Source organism: Oncorhynchus mykiss, chromosome 32 (assembly GCF_013265735.2).
Source record: "Oncorhynchus mykiss isolate Arlee chromosome 32, USDA_OmykA_1.1, whole genome shotgun sequence".
Classification (NCBI taxonomy): Eukaryota; Metazoa; Chordata; class Actinopteri; order Salmoniformes; family Salmonidae; genus Oncorhynchus; species Oncorhynchus mykiss.
This window is the reverse complement of record NC_050572.1, coordinates 28,829,001-28,855,122: the sequence shown is the minus strand read 5'-3', so window position 1 is coordinate 28,855,122 and position 26,122 is coordinate 28,829,001. Positions and strand designations below refer to the sequence as shown.

Sequence of the window (26,122 nt, the reverse complement as noted above, 5' to 3'; positions counted from 1 at the left end):
TCAAATAATTATGCAACTGTTCCAACTATAAAGTAATATTTTTAGATTGTGTGGCCTTATCACATAAAATAAGAGACCCAGAGATAATTAGTTACATGATCATCTGAAGTACTCAAAGACCACCTAGTTATCGTCTGATAAAATAACAATGGGAAAGTTACCAACATTCTGGTAATTTACTGGTAAACTTCAAGTTTCCAGTAATACCTTCCCTTTGCCACCCTACCACTGAGGATTGCTCATTTTAGAAATGTTGAGTTATATTTTTAGAGGGTAACATTACCCAAACCCTCATTCATATTGGGCAAAATCATAATCGCAATAGGAAACCGTCGCGACGGTTAGAACAGGTTTAAGTAATTATTGGGGTTATAGTCAGTTGTCATAAACTGACAACGGCTGATTATGGCAGTGTTCTGTAGCCCTTAAAACAAAGAGCTCCATTAGTGGTACCTAGGGATTCTTGGTGTGTTACCCAGACGAATAATACATGATTCATCTCTCCCTCTCCAGAGAGACTGGCCAATGCCAAGGAGGAGAACCTCAAGATCCATGCCACCCTGGACCAGACCCTGCAGGACCTCAACAGCTTCTGAGAACCCACCACCCCCTCCCACTTCTCTCTTTCTGTCCTTTCTCCTCACTGCTGTTGTTGGGGATTTACCCTTGTGATGCTGAAGCATGCCAAAACCACTATTTACTATGACACCTTTATTCTCAACAGCTTTGATTGTTCTTGTTACAGAGTTCATCAATATGACACATTGTGGAAGGGCTTGCCTTTATCCATTGGAATGGTCTTTAATAGGGACACTCGGTCATACTTATGTGGTCTACTATGCCATCTTCTCCTTGCTTGAAGGTGGCTAGCATGACTGCCTTTAAGAATTCCTTGCCAAGTTAACGAGAACACGGTCAGTCCACTCACCCATAGAATATCCCATTTTGGTTTCTATCCATTCAAGATCAACCATAGAAAATGTGGAAACGGGGCACATGATTTTTCTAGCCATTTACTACATAGAATTATTCACTTCTGACTTCAGTCCTGCTGTTGTATTCCATGGACTGGTTCTGTTTTCTTCTGTATCACCTTCCTTTAATGACTAAACCCTCAAAGTTTACACATCTGAAAGTGCTGAAGTGGTAAGCGAGATTGAAGAAGCTCCACTTGGTCTATCAGAGGGCTGGGCCATCACTACGTTGCTTTGGCCTTTGCAATCCTTTATGATTAGTAGACACCAAAAAAGGTTAGGGGATAGGGTCCAAAATGGAACTAGGCTTCTTTCCTTCTTACAGTATATCCCTTTTATCCCGCCCTTTGCCTACTTTACACCAATATAGTCTGGGACAAAAACCACATTGGGTGGTCTGAATTTGATGATGTCCAAGCGGTATCATGCAATCAAGTTTGTTGTTTTTCCTATTCCTTGGGGATATGCATAATTCGTTTATGATATTTTGCCTAATGTATGTGTTTTCTCCTACTGAAACCATAGCCACAATCAAAAAACAGTGCTGCACTTGTATGACACTAATTATTCGGCCTCAACTCTCCAATTCTGAACTTTTTTTAAGCGAATTGGTCTTTTGACCTATTACGTCAGATATTTTCCAGAGGTTATTGGTCAAACGATATCAGAATTGGGCTGCCTGTTAATGCAGCCTTTAGTTTGAGAAGTTTATAGTGACGTTGTTGGGTTCACAAATCAATGGCTATCACTTTGCCAGTACCATGGCAATTATAGAAAATGGGTGGGGGATTTAAACCTTTACTTTAAGTAGGATTTAAACTACAACACGTAAAATAATTAACCTCAATGTTTTAACTGGAAATTCACCAGAGATGTATAACCACTTTGTTTGTCTTGTTCCATTGTAATGACGTTTTCTTTGTTGAATAAAGACCATGATTTTTACTGCCATACAAAACTGTCTCTCTGGATTTTCATATGAAGTTACATTCTCCAAGTGCAATCTGATTGTGTAGACTATTTTAGATTGCACAAGCCAGGGATGGGTCAATTCAGTCTGAGTTGCTTTATAATTAGCCCATTTTAAAAACGCACATCGTAAGGGATGCATGCATAAAATAGACATGAGTATAATTTCCATCATGTTGCGTGCACAACCGCAATGTACAGCTCCTACCTGGGAGGAAAAGTCATCATTAAATTATGAATCACATTTTTATGTCTTGATGTGTAGCATGTCTTCATACTGTATACAGACATTTTTATTAAATGTTGAGTGGCTGACATTTATGTTCAGACCTTATTGTTATTGATATTTGTATTTGTCTGTGTGCTTTGTCCATGTTTTGGTAACACTACTTGTATGTGTCCACTCGGTTCATATCGAGTTTGAGTGTGGGAGTCCTCAATGCTTCGTCCTTGCTGTAACGAGGCAGAAATCAGAAGAGCAGGTCGTTGTCAGTTTTCCAAGAAAGCCTGGCCTTAGCCGGCTCCACATAAACAGGCAGGATCAGCTTGTGATTGGTACGCATCACCACAACATTGCAGGAGTCTGGCTTCTTAATGACCTCAAACCATCGGGGTAATCAATGGCTGGTTATTACTAGGGGGCAGAACAGATGGACATCAGTCAAATCCCCCATTCCAAATCTACCCCTGGTCCCTTCGACACTTTACCCTGAAGCCTAACGTGATTGTATGTTGCATACGTATATCCAAGCCCTTCGTGGTAAGTCACGTGTCTTTATGTAGGGCTTGGGCCTCATCTCATCAGGTGTTGGTAGTTAGGATTGAATTCAAAGTGTGTGTCAGAGAAATGGCCAATAACATTCACCGTTCACAGCATCTCACCCCCAAGGCCTCCAGACACACACCCTGGCCCTTTTATCAATTAGATTCCTCATGTCATGTGTCCTCTCTCGCTTCTTTTGGTAAAGGTCAAAGTTAATCAAGGAGAGTAAACATGGATGGAAATGAGACGGTCCTTCTCCACTCACAAGTCATTAGGCAAACTACATTCACGGGAGGATCCCAAAATAAATGTGGAAAGTGATCAAAACAAATTAAGTTGGAGACATTTTATAGGACACAAGTAGCTTATTGTTTTTAATCATGAGTATCCTCAGAGGTGGCTAGAAGGGAGGACAGTCTTGTTTGCCTACTAATGAAATGAGACTCCTCGACCACTTACACTATATATATATATATAAACAAAAGTATGTGGACACCCCTTCAAATGAGTGGATTTGGCTATTTCAGCCACATCTGTTGCTGACAGCCAGGTGTATAAAATCAAGCACACAGACATGCAATCTCCATAGACAAACATTGGCAGTAAAATGGTTTTTACTGAAGCGCTGACTTTCAACGTGGCATAGTCATAGGATGCCACCTTTCCAGAAAGTCAGTTAGTCAAATTTCAGCCCTGCTTGAGCTGCCCCGGTCAACTGTAAGGGCTGCTATTGTGAAGTAAAAATGTCTAGGACCAACAACAGCTCAACCATGAAGTGATAGGCCACACAAGCTCACAGAACAGGACCAAACGAGTGCTGAAGCGCGTAATAGTCTGTCCTCGGTTGCAACACTCCACTACTGAGTTCCAAACTGCCTCTGGTAGCAACATCAGCACAAGGACTGTTTGGGGGGAGCTTCATGAAATACGTTTTCCATGGCCGAGCAGCCGCACACAAGCCTAAGGTCAGCATGCGCAATGCCAAGCGTTGGTTGGAGTGGTGTAAAGCTCGCCGCCATTGGACTCTGGAGCAGTGGAGACACGTTCTCTGGAGTGATGAATCACACTTCACCATCTAACAATCCAATGGACGAATCTATGTTTGATGGATGCCAGGAGAACGCTACCTGCCCAAATGCATAGTGGCAACTAAAGTTTGGTGGAGGAGCAATAATGGTCTGGGGCTGTTTTTTATGGTTCGGGCTAGGCCCCTTTGTTTCAGTGAAGGGAAATCTTAATGCATACTGACATTCTAGATGATTCTGTGCTTCCAACTTTGTGGCGACAGTTTGGGGAAGGCCGTTTCCTGTTTCGGTATGATATTACTGTGCACAAAGCCAGATCCATACATAAATGATTTGTCGATCGGTGTGGAATAACTTGACTGGCCTGCACAGAGCCCTGACTTCAACCCCCTCGAACACCTTTGGGATGAATTGGGCAGACTGCGAAGCTTGGCCTAATCGCTATAGCAGCTCAGGGGGCATCAAGTCCATATTAATGCCCACGTACTTTTGGTCATGTAGTGTATCACAACACATTTAGTAATCACAGGATGCAATTGAAACTTCAAACACAGGAAAAATGTATAATTTAATAAACCTATTTTATCGATAGGAGTGGGGGGGTTGGTGCATTGATAAGTACACCGAAGAAACTATATGCGTAAGAATGTCTAAAGCCCATTTCACACCATAGCAAGCTGAATTCGTAGGTTTATTTTTCTTTCGTTTTTGCCAAAAATTAACACGTAGCACTGACTCGCCGATGGATTGATGTTTCAGCATTTTCACAATAAAGATTTGGGCGTTCGACTAGCTATGTGTGATATGAATGTGCCGTTACAAGCCCCGCCCCAAAGCACTCACAGGCAGCAGTCCCTCCCAGCTGCAGTCAGAGCAGGAGATGTTCACCCCTCCGTGTCCAGACTGCAAATGAATCTCACATGCGGGAAGACGCTGGCTGATCTCACCCTGGCTTACATTCACTGCGGGATGTAAATGTAAAATGTTTTGTCTAAAATAAATCACTGTACAAAAATAAATCACTGCATTTGACTCACACAGCCTCAGTCACTTACTCACCTTGTCCACCTCTCTGTGAAATAAGCTAAACATCTAGCTGGCTAGCTCATCATGTCTCAGTCTAAACTGTACACTCAAAAATACAGAAAGGAGTGGGAATCAAACCCTGAATTCAAAGGCTGGTTGAAGCTGTTTATTGGAGCTGATCCACTGGCATAAGGCTGATTTCTACGCCAAACCTGTGATCTCAAAAACACTCAAAAGTCTTAACAGTTCCACCCAAAACAAGCTGCCATTTATGGTTAAAAAAAATTACTCTGCAAAAAAGGCTGCGGCCACCATGGCATTAGCTATCGCTGAACACTGTTCCATGCTGGCATGTGATCACATCAGAGAAGCATGTAGAGCTGCTTTCTCAGACTCCACTGCTGCTACCCACTTCAAAATGCACAGGACAAAGTGCACAGACATGACTAATGGTGTTCTAGCACCATACTTTCTGAAAAAGTTGGTCGCTGATGTGGGTGACCAGCGTTTCAGCCTCCTACCCGATGAGTCCACGGATGTAAGTGTTTCTAAGTACCTGGGGGTTGTGATAAGGTACTTTAGTGACACCAAGCAGACAATTGTATCAACATTTCTGGGGCTTGTTGAGTTGGAGGGAGGAGATGCCAAATCTATAGCCCGTGCTGTTGTGGCTTTCCTCGAGAAGTGTTGACTTAAAAAATAAAAACTCCTGGGGATAGGGACTGACAATGCCTCTGTTATGACGGGGATTAACAATGGGGTCCATAAAGTGCTGAAGGAGGAGCATGGCCTCAAATATCTGGTACCTTATTCGCTGTGTGTGATGCCACTCTCTGCAGCTTGCTCATTTGTAGTTCTAAACATATTTAGGGTGTTTTTTACTCACCTTTTGTCTCTCCCAGGATGTTATTCCTCTCTCAGACAGCATCTATCACAATTACATGCATATGGCAAATTAGGTGAGGACGTCATTTAGCGACTTTTAGGACAGCCAATAGCTACTTTCCTTACTGAGGAGTTGGCAACACTGAAGCGGTGAGTGCACGATCAATATCTACCTTCATAACTTGAATGAGCTGCAATGTGAAGCTAGCTCATTTCAGGAAAGCCTGAGTACTTCTTGCTAGATTCCTAGTACACCCTTCTGGAAAAAACGGACATAGGCCTAATGGTGTAATAATTATATAACCAAAGTTATAAAGTCCTGTCTGAATAGGGCTTAACTTACTGTCAAAATAATAAGCCTAAAATAGGTTATCCCATTTTGTAATTCACTTAAGTTTCACAGACATACAATGCAGACATTTGTGTAAACATTAAAAGGCATACTTGGCATGGCATTCAATAGTAAAAGGTTGAAAGGGACTGAAAAGGACCATGAACTACAGATGTATTAAAGTTTTGGGGTTTATGGTAACTTTTGCACACCTGAAATAACGGCTTAGATCACAGTAATAATCATGGCTCATGACTCTTTAGTTCCACAAAGGTCATATGTCCGTGTTACTCTCCTCTCTCTCTTTTTATTTATGCAGCACCACCAAATGAAACATGATCCATCATGATTAAGATCACAGGTGCTTAAGAGAAGGTACAGTATAGGCTGCTCAGAACACTGTATGTGCAGATCAACAGGATATATTGGTATAATGGCTAAGGTGTAGGTCCCAGGGACCGCTACCCCCCTACATAAGGCTACCCCAAAAATGCACTACAGCATTTATCAAGCAAGCAATAACTCTTCATTGAGACAATGCTGAAAAATCAATCCATGGGATAAGCAGTGCCACGTTTTCATTTTTGGTTAAATCAAAATTTAAGGAAAGTTACCTTGCTAATGCCGTATTTGGTGTGCTTATCAATGCACAGGAAAAAATTTTCCCACTCCTACTGATAAAATAATTGTATTAAGTCATACGCTACAAACGTTTTACTGTGCATGAAGTTTCAAATGCATCCTGTTATTACTAAATGATTAATGCGACAGCCATTTAGTAATATGGCCCTACTATGTTTAACACAAAAAACATTTGATTAATAAAATATTTAAATTAGTCATCTTCCTCAAATTAAGGGGATGAGGACGCAATCTTTGTGAGAGGGAGGAAATCTAATTTCATTGGTGCTCAACTTGCGGCTTCACACTTAATTTAGGATAAAAAAGTGGACCTTTCCTCTTTTGTCCTCTATTGCTCCTCTATTATTTCCCAAGCAAGGGTGAAGGCCGTAGACCCATCAGACCAACCTCTTGAATAACCAACTCTTAAAGTTGGCAGTTGTCTAAAAAAAAAAAACACTATTAGCTCAAAACGTTTTTTTTACCCTTAAGTTTTTGTACATTGCTGTATGTATACCTGGGATATTGTTTTTTTCAACAGGAAAAGTAATAAAACAATATCTAGAGTGTCTGTAGAAAAAAAAAAATATTTGATCTAGTTGTAATAAACCCATGAATGAGGATGAAAAATCAAAATGTTTTAAAATCTCTGTGTGTGAACACTGACAGGCTTAGGCCTACTTTTGATATACAGTACCAGTCAAAAATGTGGACACACTTACTCACCAAGTTTGGGAAACTCTTCCCTAGAGGAATGGTCTAAGATCCCTCCCAATGTGTTCTCCAATTTCATAAAACATTTTTGAAAAAGGTTCAGAGCCGTATTCCTTGCAAGGGCAGGTGCCGGAGTATTGAAAACAGGGGTGCCAATAATTTTGACACCTATCTTTGAGAATAAAAAAAAACTTGTTAAACAAAATCTCTTTCTCTTGAGCAATTGTATTACTATAAAATAATATAATTTCACATTTTGGGGGGCATACAAAAAAAATTGCTCAGTATTTGTACTATTTATTTTATACAGTCTTGTTCATTGGAATGACAATGGGTCTCAGGATCTTGTCACGGTATCTCCATGCATTGAAATTGCCATCGATAAAATGCAATTGTGTTCGTTGTCCGTAGCTTTTGCCTGTCCATACCATAACCCCACCGCCACCATGGGATACTCCATTCACAATGTTGACACCAGCAAACTGTTCACGCACACAACGCTTTACACGCTGTCTGCCATCTGCCCGGTACAGTTGAAACCGGAATTAATCTGTGAAGAGCACACTTCTCCAGCATGCCAGAGGCCATCGAAGGTTAGCATTTGCCCCCTGAAGTTGGTTACGAAACCGAACTGCAATCAGTTCAAAACCCTGATGAGGACTACGTGCACGGAGATGAGATTCCCTGAGACGGTTCCTGACAGGCTGTGCAGAATTTCTTTATTTGTGGAAAGCATCAGTTTCATCAGCTGTCCGGGTGGCTGGTCTCAGACGATCCGCAGATGAAGAAGCCGGATGTTGAGGTTACACGTGGCCTGCGGTTGTGAGAACGGTTGGACGTACTGCCAAATTTTCTAAAATTACGTTGGAGGCAACTTGAGAGAAATGAACATTAAATTCTCTGGCAACAGCTCCGGTGGACATTACGGTAGTCAGCATGCCAATTGCCCGCTCCCTCAAAACTTGAGACATCTGTGGGATTGTGTTGTGTGACCAAACTGCGGTGGTGTAAAGTACTTAAGTAAAAATACTTGAAAGTACTACTTAAGTCATTTTTTGGGGTATCTGTAGATTACTTTACTATTTACATTTTTTACAACTTTTACTACACTGCATTCCTAAGGAAAATGATGTACATCATAGTCCATACATTTTTCCTAAGTACCTGGGGGTTGTGATAAAGTAGTCATAACAGTTTGAATGCTTAGCAGGACAGGAAAATGGTCTAATGCACTCACTTGTCAAGACAACATCCCCGGTCATCCCTACTCCCTCTGATCTGGTTTACTCACTAAACAAATTCTTTGTTTGTAAATTATGTCTGAATGTTGGAGCGTGCCCCTGGCTATCTATAAATGAAAAAAAATAAGAAACTGGTGCTGTCCTGTTTACTTAATATAAGGAATTTGAAATTATTTATACATTTACTTTTGATACTTAAGTATATTTAAAACAAAATAATTTTAGACTTTTACTCAAGTAGGACTTTACTGGGTAACTTTTACTTGGGTCATTTTCTATTAAGCCATCTTTACTTTTACTCAAGTATGACAATTGGGTATTTTTCCCACCACTGCAAAACTGCACATTTTAGAGTTGCCTTTTACTTCCCCCAGCACAACATGCAATGAACATGCTGTTTAATCAGCTTCTTGATTTGCCACACCTGTCAGGTGGATGGATTATCTTGGCAAAGAAGAAATGCGGATGTATACAAATTTGTGAACAAAATTTGAGAGAAATAAGTTGTTTGTGCATATGGAAAAAGTTTCTGGGGTCTTTTATTTCAGCTCATATAACATGGGACCAACACTTTACATGTTGCGTTTATGTTTTTGTTCAGTTTAAATATATTAAATGAACATCTAAATAAATCCACACACTCTCTCTCACACACACCTATACAAATTCATTGTAGTCATTTTATCAGTATTTTCTCTCTTTCTCAGATCTTAAACATGTTCAAGTAATGGACCAATATGTATATAAAAATTTTACAGGGAAAGGGGGGGGAGAAAGTGTGGAAATCCCAGCAGCATTGCAGTTCTTGACACACACAAACCGGTGCACCTGCTACCATACCTGTTCAAATGCACTTAAATATTTTGTCTTGCCTATTCACCCTCTGAATGGCACACATACTGCACACAATCAATAGTTGTGTTTGAATACCCATACTAACATACTGTATACTACATACTTAATGAATATATACTACATACTACTGTATATACTTTTAGTTAATTTTAGTCTGCTATAAACAAACAGTATCCTTTCAGTTGAGCGTACTGGAACTTTGCCTGTCTACCGGAAGTTGATGCTGTTGCTAAGCAACCTCTTGCTAGCTTGTTAGCATAAAACATTACTAGCTCGACATTTTATGACTTCAGGTGTGTTATTAAATTAATCCGGAGTACCAGAGTGCGCTCAGAGTTCAGAGCGATGTCAGATTATCTGTTTGTAAATTCAGAGCGCACACTGCCAGTGTCACTAGAGGAGGAGTAGGGTTGATCCGAGCATTCTGACCTCACAACAGCAGTCAAGCACCCAGGCTAACTGGCTAACATGCTAGCTACTTCCAGATACAAATGAGAGAACACCTCACTTTGACCATTTTACTCGCCGTAGCAGAGCTGGTTAGGCAGTTTTCATGTTATCCAGAGCGTTGGTGACTGTAACTGTGCTGCAGGCAACAATTTAATTACGCTTTTTGGCCAAAGTTTACTGACACCAGCCATATTCAAAGGATGTTGAGTGTTCGAGAGTTCTCTGAAATCAGAGTAGATAGCCAGAGCGAATTTATGTCCATTGAGAACGCACAACAACTATACACCTTAGCTATGTTAAGCTAGGTTAGTTACCATTGTTTTAGTTTACTGCGGAGCCCCTAGTTCCACTCATTATACCTCTGATACCTCATTTGTCCCACCTCCCACACATGCGGTGACCTCACACATTATAATCAGCTTATCCAGAGATACAACCTCTCTTATCATCACTCAGTGCCTGGGCTTACCTCCGCTGTACCCGCACCCCACCATACCCCTGTCTGCACATTATGCCCTGAATCTATTCTACCACGCCCAGAAATCTGCTCCTTTTACTCTTTGTCCACAACGCTCTAGGCGACCAGTTTTGATAGCCTTTAGCCGTACCCTCATCCTACTCCTCCTCTGTTCCTCGGGTGATGTGGAGGTAAACACTGGCCCAGCATGTCCCCAGGCACCCTCATTTGTTGACTTCTGTGATCGAAAAAGTCTTGGTTTCATTCATGTCAACATCAGAAGCCTCCTCCCTTTGTTTTACTCACTGCTTTAGCACACTCCGCCAACCCTGATGTCCTTGCCATGTCTGAATCCTGGCTTAGGAAGGCCACCAACAATTCTGAGATTTCCATACCCAGCTACAACATTTTTCGTCAAGATATAACTGCCAAAGGGGGAGGAGTTTCAATCTACTGCAGAGATAGCCTGCAAAGTTCTGTCATACTTTCCAGGTCTATACCCAAACAGTTTGAACTTCTAATTTAAAAAATGTAACCTCTCCAGAAATAAGTCTCTCACTGTTGCCGCCTGCTATCGACCCCCCTCCACTCCCAGCTGTGCCCTGGACACCATTTGTGAATTGATCGCCCCCCATCTAGCTTCAGAGTTCATTCTGTTAGGTGACCTAAACTGGGATATGCTTAACACCCCGGCAGTCCTACAATCTAAGCTAGATGCCCTCAATCTCACACAAAGCATCAAGGAACCCACCAGGTACAACCCTAATTCCGTTAACTTGGGCACCCTCATTGACATTATCCTGACCAACTTGCCCTCCAAATACAACTCCGCTGTTTTCAATCAGGATCTCAGGGATCACTGCCTCATTGCCTGTATCCACTATGGGTCCGCCGTCAAACGACCACCCCTCGTCACTGTCAAACGCTCACTAAAACACTTCTGCGAGCAGGCCTTTCTAATCAACCTGGCCCGGGTATCCTGGAAGGATATTGACCTCATCCCGTCAGTCGAGGATACCTGGTCATTCTTTAAAAGTAATATCCTCACCATCTTAGATTAGCATGCCCTGTTCAAAAAAATGCAGAACTAAGAACAGATATAACCCTTGCTTCACTCCAGACCTGACTGCCCTTGACCAGCATAAAAACATCCTGTGGCGGACTGCAATAGCATCGAATAGTCCCCACGATATGCAACTGTTCAGGGAAGTCAGGAACCAATACACGCAGTCAGTCAGGAAAGCAAAGGCCATCTTTTCCAAGCAGAAATTCGCATCCTGTAGCTCTAACTCAAAAGTTTTGGGACATTGTAAAGACCATGGAGAACAAGAGCACCCCCCCCGCAGCTACTCGCCCAAGCCTCCCCAGCTTCTCCTTCACCCAAATCCAGCTGCAAAACCTGGACCGGTACAAATCAGCTGGGCTAGACAATCTGGACCCTCTCTTTCTAAAACTATCCGCCACCATTGTTGCAACCCCTATTACCAGCCTGTTCAACCTCTCTTTCGTATCGTCCGAGATCCCTAAAGATTGGAAAGCTGCCGCGGTCATCCCCCTCTTCAAAGGGGGTAACACCCTAGACCCAAACTGTTACAGACTTACAGTATATCCATTCTTCCCTGCCTATCTAAAGTCTTCGAAAGCCAAGTTAATAAACATTTCCAATCTCACCGTACCTTCTCCGCTGTGCAATCCGGCTTCCGAGAAGGTCACGGGTGCACCTCAGCCACGCTCAAGGTTTTAAACGATATAACCGCCATCGACAAAAGACAGTACTGTGCAGCCATCTTCATCGACCTGGCCAAGGCTTTCAACTCTGTCAATCACCGTATACTTATCAGCAGACTCAACAGCCTTGGGTTTTCTAATGACTGCCTCGCCTGGTTCACCAACTACTTTGCAGAGTTCAGTGAGTCAAATCGGAGGGCATGTTGTCCGGACCTCTGGCAGTCTCTATGGGGGTACCACAGGATTAAATTCTCGTGCCGACTCTTTTCTCTGTATATATCAATGATATCGCTCTTGCTGCAGGCGATTCTCTGATCCACCTCTACGTGGACGACACCATTCTGTATACTTCTGGCCCTTCCTTGGACACTGTGCTAACTAACCTCCAAACGAGCTTCAATGCCATACAACATTCCTTCCGTGGCTTCCAACTGCTCTTAAAACGCTAGTAAAACCAAATGCATGCTTTTAAACTGTTCGCTGGCCGCACCCGCCTGCCCAACTAACATCACCACCCTGGATGGTTCCGACCTAGAATATGTGGACAACTATAAATACCTAGGTGTCTGGATAGACTGTAAAATCTCCTTCCAGACTCATATTACACATCCCCAATCAAAAATCAAATCTAGAATCGGCTTTCTATTTCGCATCAAAGCCTCCTTCACTCACGCCGCCAAACTTACCCTAGTAAAACTGACTATCCTACTGATCCTCGACTTCGGCGATGTCATCTACAATATAGCTTCCAACACTCTACTCAGAAAACTGGATGCAGTCTATCACAGTGCCATCCGTTTTGTCACCAAATCACCTTATACCACCCACCACTGCGACCTGTATGCTCTAGTCGGCTGGCCCTCGCTACATATTCGTCGCATATTCTGGCTCCAGGTCATCTGTAAGTCTATGCTAGGTAAAGCTCTGCCTTATCTCAGTTCACTGGTCACGTTACCAACACCCACCCGTAGCACACGTTCCAGCAGGTATATCTCACTGATCATCCCCAAAGCCAACACCTCATTTGGCTGCCTTTCCTTCCAGTTCTCTGCTGCCAGTGACTGGAACGAATTTCAAAAATCGCTGAAGTTAGAGACTTATTTCCCTCACCAACTATCTGAGCAGCTAACCAATCGCTGCAGCTCTACATAGTCCACCCAATCTATCTACCTCATCCCCATACTGTTTTTATTTTATTTACTTTTCTGCCCTTTTGCACACCAGTATCTCTACTTGCACATCATCATCTGCTCATTTATAAAAAATAAAAAAAGCTATGAATGGCGTGAATAATCAAGTCAATAAACACTGGGTAGTTAGATAGCATATAGTTAATATACTGGCAAGTTCAATGTATTAGTAGACAACTAACGAGGTAGCTAGCTAACATACCGGTAGTACCTATGCTGTAATGATATGCTATGAGGTTCATAAGAATAGCGTAGCCAACACATTGTCAGCCAACATAACGTGTAACGTAAATCATTTGAAAAGTCATTACTTTATTACATTGCTCAACATTTTCTTAACATTTGTCATTAGTTAAAGGAATTAATTTTTATCCGTTCTGGTCGGACTTCCGCTTCATATTTTCCGCCATTTTCTTCCAATCTGAAAATGTTTTGAAGCCACGCCCATTTCCTGAAGAATTGCATTATAGGCCCTAAAAGTATGGAAATATGGGCTACATTCCAAACACTTAAAATACACACCTTATCCCCTCAGCCCTCAAATTAAGTGGACACTTCTGATGACGTATCATGATGTCTGACAAGTCCATTTTTTAAATGGACCGCATTTGCCAGGACATTCATCACTCGTTCATCCCGCGACGATTGTGTTTTCAGCCACCGGTAGCTTGTGGGTGCTTTATATTGGCTACAGTCAATTAAAATTGCATGTAGAAGGAAAATGTTTTATTTCTACAATTTCCAAAAGCTAACCAACCAAAAACAATTACTTTTACGTCATGTGCATTAGTAGCACAATTTCTAACCTTTTTACTTACACTTGTGTATGTTGACTTCTCCATATTGACTTTGAGGTTTTAAGTTTCGGCGGACGTAAAATCATCGCGAATTGAATTATGGGGCATTTCAGGCCCGAAGTGAACATAATTGTACACTTGCAAACTCGATCAAAAACGAGGGCTGAGTGGCTTACGTTGCGAACTTCTCTTGTTTGGCTAATCGTTTGGACTGACTTCCAAGATGCTTACGGGGATTCCCCCAAGTGCATAAGACGAGGGTGTGTCTCTTATGCGTTTGAAACGCAGCAAGTGTCCACTGCCTGTATACGTCGTATTTTGGCGAATGTGCATCATATCTGGGAACTTTTGGCATACTAACTATCCATACTATGACAAATACTGCATACTCAATTTACGTCAAATAGTATGGGTATTCGAACACGGCCCTTCTTTAATTTACCTTTCTCCTCCCCTTCATTTACACTGATTGAAGTAGATTTAAATAAATGCAACAATCAGTAAGGAATCAGCTTTCACCTGGATTAATCTGGTCAGTCTTTATAATTGTATTCCTAATGCCACGGTTCCTAACGCTAGCTTCCTCAAACCAGGCCCCCTCAGACCCAGTGATCCTGGATCTAGGCTGCCGCTCAGACTTGCCTTTTGGTCTATTTTCCTGTCCTTGCATGCCCTACAGTTCTTCACGGTTGCGGCTGCTTCCGTGGGTATAGGGCCGCATTTTCAGGTTCAGTCTCTCGCAGTTAGATGGCCATCCAAGCTTTCAAACTTAGATCAAAGACTCATGAACATTTATTTAAATTACCTCAGACTTGTGCTTTATGGAGCTGTGTATTGCAAAAATAACGCACCAGTGTTCATCAAGACAATGAAGCAGTAGTTGACATAATCAATGAAGGACGTTCGTCAGCCAACATAATTATGCTCCTGATCAGGCACCTTACATGGATGTCTGTCATTTTGATTTATCATTAATGCGGTGAATATCCCTGGGAACGAGAATACTGCAGTTTCATCGCTTTTGCCCAGCAGCCAGCAAAGTTCGTGCCACTTCCTCCGCGCGTGTAAATGCTGCTGTTCTAATCAAACCTGCAAAAGCTGCCCTATTGGGATCGGCTAAATGATACATGCGCAACAGCATATCCACTTCTACTCTGAAGTCTGACAGTTCGGCATGGAAATAGTTTGCTGCTTGCAGCAACGTTGCTCTACATCCTGCCCTCATAACTACTATCAGTGCCTTTATCACGTTCTGCATGGACCATCACCTTTCTCCTCACTTTCACTGTATGGTGGTGCATATTCAATTCATTGCAAGATGTTGTGATGTTTATTTTCTAACTCGTTATTAAATTTATGCTCAAAGGCATAAAAAAGGTTTCTACCTCTCCTTCTGATTCAAGGATTCCGATTACTCTACTTATACTCCAACAAATGCAATTAAAAAAGAAAGGCGGACCAAGGCACTCTTCATATAATTAATTTAAATGCCTTTATTAGTATGGCATGTTCAATAGAAAGTTTTTTTTTTTAAACGACGAGTTTCGGCTGCATGGCCTTCGTCGGAGTACAAAAAAAGAATACAATGTCCTCTCTTGAACAGCTTTTCCAATTAGCCCTAATTGGAAGAGGGAGTGGTTCCAAAATTGATTAGACACACCTAGTAAGCAATACTATACACATTAAAAGGTGAAATATTGTAGCTAGGTCATCATAAACAACTCTAAGCTAGAAGTATCAGAACACTTAGAAAGGTAGTTCTAACCTTAAATATGACTGGGAGAAGTGTCAAGAATAAGAAAGCAATATATTCCATAGTACACTAGAACACAGCAAAACATGAACAACAGCAGTCGAACCATAGCTGATGGCAATTGAGCAAAAAGTCCACTAGATGACAGCAAATGGACCTCTCACGACCCTACAGGAAGGGTGAGAAATCCATATCTTCATTTAAACCAGGGTATTTAGTGGCCAGTAGTTTGTAAATCTAAAAACGTTCCCTTTGGTTTAACTTTAAGACGGTCCCCTTTTCTAATAGAGGGCAGAATATGATCAATACCCATAGCTTGTAGAGAGGCAGGGTTGCCATGGTGTAGGGACTTGTAGTGCCTTGCCATGGGGTAGTCTTCATTGCCTACCTGTATGGCGTACTTGTGTTCTGCTAAGCGGTCTTGAAGGCGTCTCTTTGTCTGTCCAATGTAGAACACCTTACACTGTGGACATTCCAATCTATAGATGACATGAGTGGTTTTGCAGTTAATGAAATGCTTGATGTAATACTCCATTTTGGAAGCTGTGTCAACAAAATACTTCTTCTGTGCAATATTTCTGCAATGGTTACATTTAAAAGAGCCCTTGGGTTTGTGGTCAAGCCAAGTTTTTTGAGAGTCACCCAGAAGATAACTGAGGACTAATTTGTAATTTAGGGTAGGACATCTCTTAAAGATTATGACTGATGGCTCAGGAAAGACTTGGCGTAGTAGCGTATCACTTTGGATGACTCCCTAATTATGTTTAATGATTATTTTAATGTTCTCTGCTTCAGTGCTGTATTTTGTAACAAAATACACTCTCTCTGATGTATCACGAGGCACTCCCCTTCGCAACAAGTTCTCTCTGTCAAGTAATCCAGCCCTTATACCTGCATCTTTCAGGACCTGAACGCTGTAGCCCTGATTCAAGAAGCGATTCTCCAATTCAGCAGATTTGACACTGTAGTCTGTTTCCTGATCGCAAATTCTGCGGACTCTTTGGAATTGGCCTTTTGGGGTGAAAGCTGTCTGCCCTCAGAATGGTATTCCCATCTGTAGGCTTCCTAAAGATTGATGTGTGCAAACAACCTGTCATTTTTACTAATGTCGAGGTCCAAAAAATTAATGTTATCCTTCCTGTACTCCATAGTTAGTTTGATGTTAGGGTTAATGCTGTTAAGGTATTGGAAGGAAATAAGTTAATCTTCTGAGCCAGACCAAAACAGGCAATCATCAATATAGCCTCCCCACCATATAATCCGGTGAAAGAAATGGATATTAGAAGGATCCAAAATGAAGTAATTTACCCAAGTACAAACCAGGGTAGGAAGGGCTGTAGCAAGCCCCCATGGCACACCCTTTGACCTGTTTAAAAATACGGTCCTGAAAGATAAAGATGTTATGATTAAGAGTCCATTCAGTCAGTGAGACAATGAATTCTGTAGGAGGCATCTCAGTTTCAGGTCGGGTAGTCAAGAAATGGTGCTGCCAAACCTTGTTCACGTTCAATGGTGGTGTATAGAGACTCCACATCCATGGTGACTAAAAAGGAAGCTGTACCTATATTGTTCAATCCCTTAATTTTGTTCAACACATCTGTGGTATCTTGAAGATAGGCTGGGAGTGAAGTCCGAAAAGGCTTAATAAAGTAATCAATGTACTTAGAGATAGGTTCTGTCAGACTTTCATTACCACTAATGACTGGTCTACCTGGGGGATTTAAGATTTTTGTGGACTTTTGGAAGAAGGTAAAAAGAAGCCATACTGCCATTGAAAATAAATTTGAACTCATTGTCTGAAATGTAGCCATTCTCCTTAGCTTCTGTGAGGATCCCTTTCAATTCAGTTTTTAGGTCCTCGGTAGGGTTGAAGGTAAGAGATTGGTAGAATTCATCATTGTCTAATTGACGGTAGGCTTCTGTCACATATGTCTTTACTCCACACTACAGTAGCGCCACCTTTGTCTGCTTTTTTAAACCAATCTGTTCATTTTTGGACGATGATTCAACTGCATCCCTCTGTCTTAGATTACGTCGTGTTTGGTTGGAGTCAACTTAACCCTTAAACAGATTCTCCACATCAAAATTCACTTTCTTGGAAAATGTATTTAGTGTGGCATTCTGGACGATGGGACAAAAAGTGGACTTGGGCTTAAAAGGTGTTTGAGTGAACAGAAACTGCCTGACCTGAGATACTGCCGTCTGTAGTTGGAGAGATATTTTGCTTGTACCAGGCCTTCAGTTGTAGATTCCTGTAGAAACGAAATAGGTAAATCTTTGTATTAAATTCATTAGTTGAATATGTGGGGGCAAAGGACAGTCCTTTAGACAATACCCTTATGCAATCATCAGAAAGGGGTTCTCCAGAAATGTTCATCACAGCCTTGTTCTGGTCTTGCTCCATGTGGTTGGATAGTCTTGATTTCTTCCTCCCCCTCTGTGTTGGCCTCTTCCGCATCCTCTCCCTCTCTTGTTGAGGAACCTGCGTGACTTCTCTTCCTGATCTAAAAAATCTTGGGAGGAGGTGGCCTCTGAGTCTGGGGTGATCCTCATCGTCACTGCTTGTAAAGTTGAAAGAAACACATCTAGGATTCCTTCTCTGCAGATGTGATTCTGAATTCTTGCGTGTTGGTTTTCTCCAGGCAAAGACCTTGCCATCAATGCTATCAATTCTCAGGGAAGGTTGTTTTTCCCTTTTTTTAACACTTTCTTTTGGCTTTCTATGGTTTCTTTCACAGCGTCCCTTCCCGTGATTTGATGTTTTTCTGGTCTGGTATTTCACCCCAATTACTTTAGCCTCACCCTCAATCACTATTATAATAGCTCACACAAAACACTATAATATGTAAAATCAAATGTTTTATTTGTCGAGTGGAGGACAGAGGAGCCTCTTAAAGAAGAAGTTACAGGTCTGTGAGAGCCAGAAATCTTGCTTGTTTGTAGGTGACCAAATACTTATTTTCCAACATAATTTGCAAATAAATTCATAAAAAATCCCTACTTAATTTTCTGGATTATTTTCTAATTTTGTCTGTCATAGTTGAAGTGTACCTATTATGAAAATTACAGACCTCATCTTTTTAAGTGGGAGAACTTGCACAATTGGTGGCTGACTAAATACTTTTTTGCCCCACTGTATTACATAAAGATGGCAAGATGCAGTAGATGAGAGTACAGTATATCCCTATGCTTCTATGCAAACAAATATTACTGCTCGACCTAGCTCCTACCCTCATCACCCGCTTTTCCTTATTCCTCCTCTCCAATCCTTTTTCTTTCACACCTTTCGACATACAACAATGTAATATTTCATCTCAACGGAGCGGCAGCCACCCAACATGTATCCAAATTTGATTTGTCACATACACATGGTTAGCAGATGTTAATGCGAGTGTAGCGAAATGTTTGTGCTTCTAGTTCCGACAGTGCAGTAATATCTGACAAAATCGTGGATCTGTAAAAGTTATTCAGGGTTTTGGGTGACAAGCCAAATTTCTTCAGCCTCCTGAGGTTGAAGAAGCGCTGTTATGCCTTATTCACCACATTCTGTGTGAGTGGACCATTTCAGTTTGTATGTGATGTGTACGCCGAGGAACTTAACTTTCCACCTTCTCCACTGCTGTCCCTTCGATGTGGATATGGGGGTGCTCCCCCTGCTGTTTTTTGAAGTGCACGATCATCTCCTTTGTTTTGTTGACATTAAGTGAAAGGTTGTTTTCCTGACACCACGTTCCGTGTGCCCTCACCTCCTCCCTGTAGGCTGCCTCGTTGTTGTTGGTAATCAAGCCCACTACTGTTGTGTATTCTGCTAACATGATGATTGAGTTGGAGGCGTGCATGGACACGCAGTCGTGGGTGAACAGGGAGTACAGGAGGGGGCTGAGCACGCACCCTTGTGTGGCCCCAGTGTTGAGGGTCAGCGAAGTGGAGATGTTTCCTACCTTCACCACCTGGGGGCGGCCCGTCAGGAATTCCAGGACCCATTTGCACAGGGCCGGGTTGAGACCCAGGGCCTCCAGCTTGATGATGTGTTTGGAGGGTACTATGGTGTTGAATGCTGAGCTATAGTCAATGAACAGCATTCTTATATAGGTATTCCTTTTGTCCAGATGGGATAGGGCAGTGTGATGGTGATTGTGTCGTCTGTGGACCTGTTGGGGCGGTATGCAAACTGAAGTGGGTCTAGGGTGGCCGGTAAGGTGGAGGTGATATGATCCTTGACTAGTCTCTCAAAGCACTTCATGATGACAGAAGTGAGTGCTACGGGACAGTAGTCATTTAGTTCAGTTATCTTCGCCTTCTTTGGTGCAGGAACAATGGTAGCCATCTTGAAGCATGTGGGGACAACAGACTAGGATAGGGAGCAATTAAATATGTCCGTAAACACACCAGCTGGTCTGCGCATGCTTTGAGGACGCTGCTAGGCATGCCCTCTGGGCCAGTAGCCTTGCGGGGGTTAACACATTTAAATGTTTTACTCACATCAGCCATGTAGAAGGAGGAGGAGGGGGGGGGGGGGGGTCCTGGTTTGCAGGCCGTGACAGTGGCACTGTATTATCCTCAAAGCGGGCAAAGAAGGTGTTTAGTTTGTCTGGAAGCATGACATCCGTGGCGTGGCTGGATTTCTTTTTGTATTCCGTGATTTCCTATAGACCCTGTCACATACATCTCGTGTCTGAGCTGTTGAATTGCGACTCCACCATGTTCCTGTACTGGCATTTTGCTTGTTTGATTTCCTTGCGGAGGGAATAGCTACACTGTTTATATTCAGACATATTCCCAGACCTCTTTCCATGGTTAAATGCAGTGGATCGCGCTTTCAGTTTTGCACGAATGCCGCCATCCATCCACGGGTTCTGGTTAGGGTAGGTTTTAATAGTCACAGTGGGTACAACATCTCCAATGCACTTCTTTATAAATGCACTCACCGAGTCAGTGTATAGGTCGATGTTGTTCTCGGAGGCTGACCGGAACATATTCCAGTCTGCGTGATCAAAACAATCTTTAAGATTGGCTTCCAAGTTGTCGGACCAGCATTGAGTGTTTCTCGTCACTGGTACATCCTGTTTGAGTTTCTGCTTAAAGACGGAAATAGCAAGATGGCATCGTGGTCAGATTTGCCGAAGGGAGTGCGGGGGAGGGCTTTGTATGCATCACGGAAGTTAGAGTAGCTGTAGACTTGTTCTCAAGTTTGCTTTGTTAAAATCCCCTGCTACAATAAATGCAGGATGTATGGTTTCCAGTTTGCATATAGTCCAGTTCCTTGATGGCTGTCTTGGTGTCTGCTTGAGGGGGAATGTACACAGCTGTGACTATAACTGATGAGAATTCTCTTGGTAAGTAAAATGGCCGGCACTTGATTGTAAGGAATTCTAGATCGGGTGAGCAGAAGGCAATGAGTTCCTGTATGTTGTTTTAATTACACCATGAGTCGTTAATCATAAAGCATACACCACCGCCCTTCATTCTCATATTATTCAATAGTTTCAATACCATGTTAAGATCATGAAATGCATTCTGGGATTCTCCAAGCATTGTTGTTTCTGTCATCGTTTTAAGCAACAGTTGAGCTAGCTATCAAGAGACAATGAATAAAAAAAAAAAAAGAGCGAAAGTCGAGATTAGAAAATTACAGATTTAAAAATCAGCAGTGTCTCAACACAAAAGTGGAGCCCAAAAGAGAAAGGTCAAAAATGAGAAAACAAAGGAGGTATCAAAATTTGTTAAATTAGATTCCTTTTTCAAACGCAGTTCAAGTGCAGCCATTGCTAGCACAAGCAATGTAGCGGGACCAGAAGAGGATGTAGGTTTATTATCACCAGCAGCAGTTTTTTTGTGCGTCAATTGAGCCAAGGCCAAGCTGTTCCATCAAGCTAGAAGAAGCAACTTTGACAGAGTCCTGACAAGCTATCCCCGGGCCGGGCAGGGAGGAAGAGGAGCAGGGTGTGGCTAGAAACGTGGTGGCTGAGGAAACAGGTGGAAGTGGGACAGATGGCTTATTTACCTATCAAACTGACAGGGGCATTATGCAACAAATGTGGATGCAAAAGTGAAATGAAACGCTATTGGATTAGTCTCGTGTAAACCTACTGGCCCATTCCCAAGAGATGGCGAAAGGCGGTGTTTTTTCGAGTCGTATTACACCACGACAACCAAGGCTGGAATCAAATTACCACGTACATGGATGGCTGTGTTGTTCAACCAAGCTAGATTGCAGTATTGTGAGCCCTGCTGGCTGTTCGGAGATCGGTGTGCCCCTTTCTTCACTGACGCGTGGTGAATGGGGTGAGAGATTGGCACTATCTAACATTCAAAATAACATGTCATGAGACATCCCAGATTCACATGGGTGCCTGTTTGGTAAATGAGCAATGGAAGCTCAATGTCACTATTGATGCAGAAATGGAAAGAGGTGTGCGTAAAGCAGCAAATCAGTCAGCCTACTCAAGGACATGATAGAGGTCCTGTCCGGATTCCGACAGGATTTTGAGAATTAAAAAGTCCCTGCAAAGACCCTTGCTGACAAATGGGGAGCTCAGGACGCATTTGAAGACACTCTGAGAAGGAAGGTGAGGCGTCATTTTGATGAGCTATGCGAGGACGAGCGACTGTCTGATGGGGAGAGTAGTTTTAAAGTCTCTTTAATGCAAACCTTGAAATTGTTCTCCACCAGCTGTCAAACAGATTTAAAGGTCTGCTGGCAACATCGAGTCTGTTTGACTCCATCCATCCCACTACCCTGGCCAACGCAGATGATGCGCTCTATGAGACTGCCAGCCGGTTGGCTGAACATTACAGCAAAGACATAACAGCAAGCTTCCCTGGCCAATTACTCTCTTTCAGGTCCTGTTTTAAGGAAATAGCAAAGCACACTCCAGTGAGAGACCTGGCCAAGATGCTCATTGTGGATTACAATTCAGTCACTGCTACATTTGGGGAAGTAGTTACAGTGATGCTCCTTTTTATCACTGCCTGGAGCGGTAGCCGGTGCTGAGTGCTCCATTTCCAAACTGAAAATAATTAAATTATACTTGAGGAGCAGCATGGGACAGGAGAGTGAGTGGGTTGGCCATTCGGTCCATTGAAAACACCAGGGCAAGGACCATTGATTTGAATTCTATAGTCAACGACTTCGCAGAGCGCAAGGCCTGTCGAATGCCAAACAAATGAGTGAGTAAGCTTATTTTTACAGGGCAGGCTACCCAGACAGCCAATATAAATCAAGATTTATTGAGATTAATTTACACTGCTTGTCAATCTACATCTATGCTCGATCCGTCTTTGGAAACCATGTTCTGGTGCATGGCCGCTGAGCCATTTCATTGTCATCGTAGCCTATACGTTTAACTAGGCTATAAGAATAATAGTAAGCACATGCGCCTCATATTGTTAAGGTATGCTGCCATTTAAGACATCTGTTTGAATGCTCCTCTTGATTGATTTGCTGGTGTTTTTGCTATAGGCCTCTGCAGGAGGCAGATCATTTGAAATACCGGTATGTCAGTTTTTCCGCTGTGCATAACTTCAGCAAGAACTGGGTCATTAGCTGTGTTCCAGTGTTTCTGTCAAGACATTGATCTATATATTTATGTTTTATAATATAGGCTATTGCCTATTATTTTCAGATAAAATAGTGTGGTTTTTGACCGATTTTATGCTGATAGACTTATAAGGGTTCATTTCTGACTGCCGTCCATGGTGCTGATTGTATTGACTATTACGGCTTCTCTGGTAACCGCTTCAAATGTGCCCTTAGATTAAGTTCTGCTCTGGTGTTACAATGTTTAGTAATATTAACACAGCCTTAACAACAACAATTATTTTAATTAAGAGAAATAAGGGAGGTGATAGGGGCACGTAACCTTTTTGGGCACCTGGGGCCGTCATGATTAAGCTACTGCATCATACATCAGGGAAAATCAATCAGCCACCTTAGACCCACGTACCCTTAATCATAGACATCCATAGCTACATTAATTTCTTGAGTATCAAATCACAAACATGCATATACAGTTGAAGTCGGAAGTTTACATACACTTAGGTTGAAGTCATTACAACTCATTTTTCAACCACTCCACAAATTTCTTGTTAATTAACAAACTATAGTTTTGGCAAGTCGGTTAGGACATCTACTTTGTGCATGACACAAATCATTTTTCCAACAGTTGTTTACAAACAATTATTTCATTGTATCACAATCCCAGTGGGTCAGAAGTTTACATACACTAAGTTGACTATGCCTTTAAAAAGCTTGGAAATGTGCAGAAAATTATGTCATGGCTTTAGAAGCTTCTAATAGGTTAATTGACATCATTTGAGTCAATTGGAGGTGTACCTGTGGATGTATTTCAAGGCCTACCTTCAATCTCAGTGCCTCTTTGATTGACATCATGGGAAAACCAAAAGATATCAGCAAAGACCTCAGAAAAAAATTGTAGACCTCCACAAGTCTGGTTCATCCTTGGGAGCAATTTCTAAACGCCTGAAGGTGCCACGTTCATCTGTACAAACAATAGTATGCAAGTATAAACACCATGGGACCACGCAGCCATCATACCGCTCAGGAAGGAGATGCATTCTGTCTCCTAGAGATGAACGTACTTTGGTGCGAAAAGTGCAACAACAAAAAAGTCCCAAAACAGCAGCAAAGGACCTTGTGAAGATGCTGGAGGAAACGGGTACAAAGGTATCTATATCCACAGTAAAATGAGTCCAATGCTCAGCAAGGAAGAAGCCCCTGCTCCAAAACCGCAATAAGAAAGACTATGGTTTGCAACTGCACATGGGGACAAAGATCATACTTTTTTTGAGAAATGTCCTCTTGTCTGATGAAACAAAAATAGGACTGTTTGGCCATAATGACCATTATGTTTCAAGGAAAAAGGGAGAGGCTTGCAAGCCGAAGAACACCATCCCAACCTTGAAGCACGGGGTGGCAAGCATCATGTTGAGGGGGTGCTTTGCTGCAGGAGGGACTGGTGCACTTCACAAAATAGATGACATCATATTTTTTATTTCACCTTTATTTAACCAGGTATCCTAGTTGAGAACAAGTTCATTTACAACTGCGACCTGGCCAAGATAAAGCATAGCAGTGTGAACAGATAAGAGTTACACATGGAGTAAACAATAAACAAGTCAATAACACAGTAGAAAAAAAAGAGTCTATATACATTGTGTGCAAAAGGCATGAGGAGGAAGGCGAATAATTACAATTTAGCAGATTAACACTGGAGTGATAAATGATCAGATGGTCTTGTGCAGGTAGAGATACTGGTGTGCAAAAGAGCAGAAAAGTAAATGAATAAAAATAGTATGGGGATGAGGTAGGTGAATTGGGTGGGCTATTTACCGATGGACTATATACAGCTGCAGCGATCGGTTAGCTGCTCAGATAGCAGATGTTTAAAGTTGGTGAGGGAGATAAGTCTCCAACTTCAGCAATTTTTTTTTTTGCAATTCGTTCCAGTCACTGGCAGCAGAGAACTGGAAGGAAAGGCGGCCAAATGAGGTGTTGGCTTTAGGGATGATCAGTGAGATACACCTGCTGGAGCGCAAGCTACGGGTGGGTGTTGCTATCGTGACCAGTGAACTGAGATAAGGCGGAGCTTTACCTAGCATGAACTTGTAGATGACCTGGAGCCAGTGGGTCTGGCGACGAATATGTAGCGAGGGCCAGCCGACTAGAGCATACAGGTCGCAGTGGTGGGTGGTATAAGGTGCTTTAGTAACAAAATGGATGGCACTGTGATAAACTGCATCCAGTTTGCTGAGTAGAGTATTGGAAGCTATTTTGTAGATGACATCGCTGAAGTCGAGAAAAATAAAGTTGTGATTCTAACTGATCTAAGACAGGGAATTTTCATTAGGATTAAATGTTAGGAATTGTGAAAAACTGAGTTTAAATGTATCTGGCTAAGGTGTATGTAAACTTCCGACTTCAACTGTAACTGTTGGGTGGTTATCTAATTTATATTACATCCTCAAATGTAACAAGGGCTTGGCCCTTAGCAGGCCTGCATTGGATGTGTGCACATCTGGCATGTATCTTCTTGCATTTCAGCAGGCATGATTGGGTTCAAACGCCCTGCTAGCGTCTCATTTTTAATTGTACATATTGCATCATGGCATGAGTAGTTGGGTCAACGTCCAAGCAGAACTTTCATTGCAACCAAACACATTAGCTAATGTTTTGACTCCTGCGCTCAGTCCGCCATGCATTATTGAAAAATCTATTTCATACTTTCCATTACAGCGATTCTATTTTTTAAATATATTCTTCACATGCATCTCTTTTACATATAATGAATCATTGTCTTCAATATTTAGTTATACTGTCACTT

The 26,122-nt window shown here is 42.1% G+C and overlaps 1 protein-coding gene across 4 annotated transcripts in view; it reads left to right on the top strand.

The window, feature by feature from the left end:
• Nucleotides 1–1,932, top strand: part of LOC110488220 (tropomyosin alpha-3 chain) — a 36,363-nt gene extending 34,431 nt beyond the window's left edge. For all 4 annotated transcript variants that reach the window (XM_021560345.2, XM_021560348.2, XM_021560352.2 and 1 more), the window contains one exon: nucleotides 514–1,932. In XM_021560345.2, the coding sequence (XP_021416020.1) occupies nucleotides 514–596 (83 nt within the window). In that variant the 3' untranslated portion in view covers nucleotides 597–1,932. The remainder of the gene's footprint in view (nucleotides 1–513) is intronic.
• The last annotated feature ends 24,190 nt before the right edge of the window (nucleotides 1,933–26,122 follow it).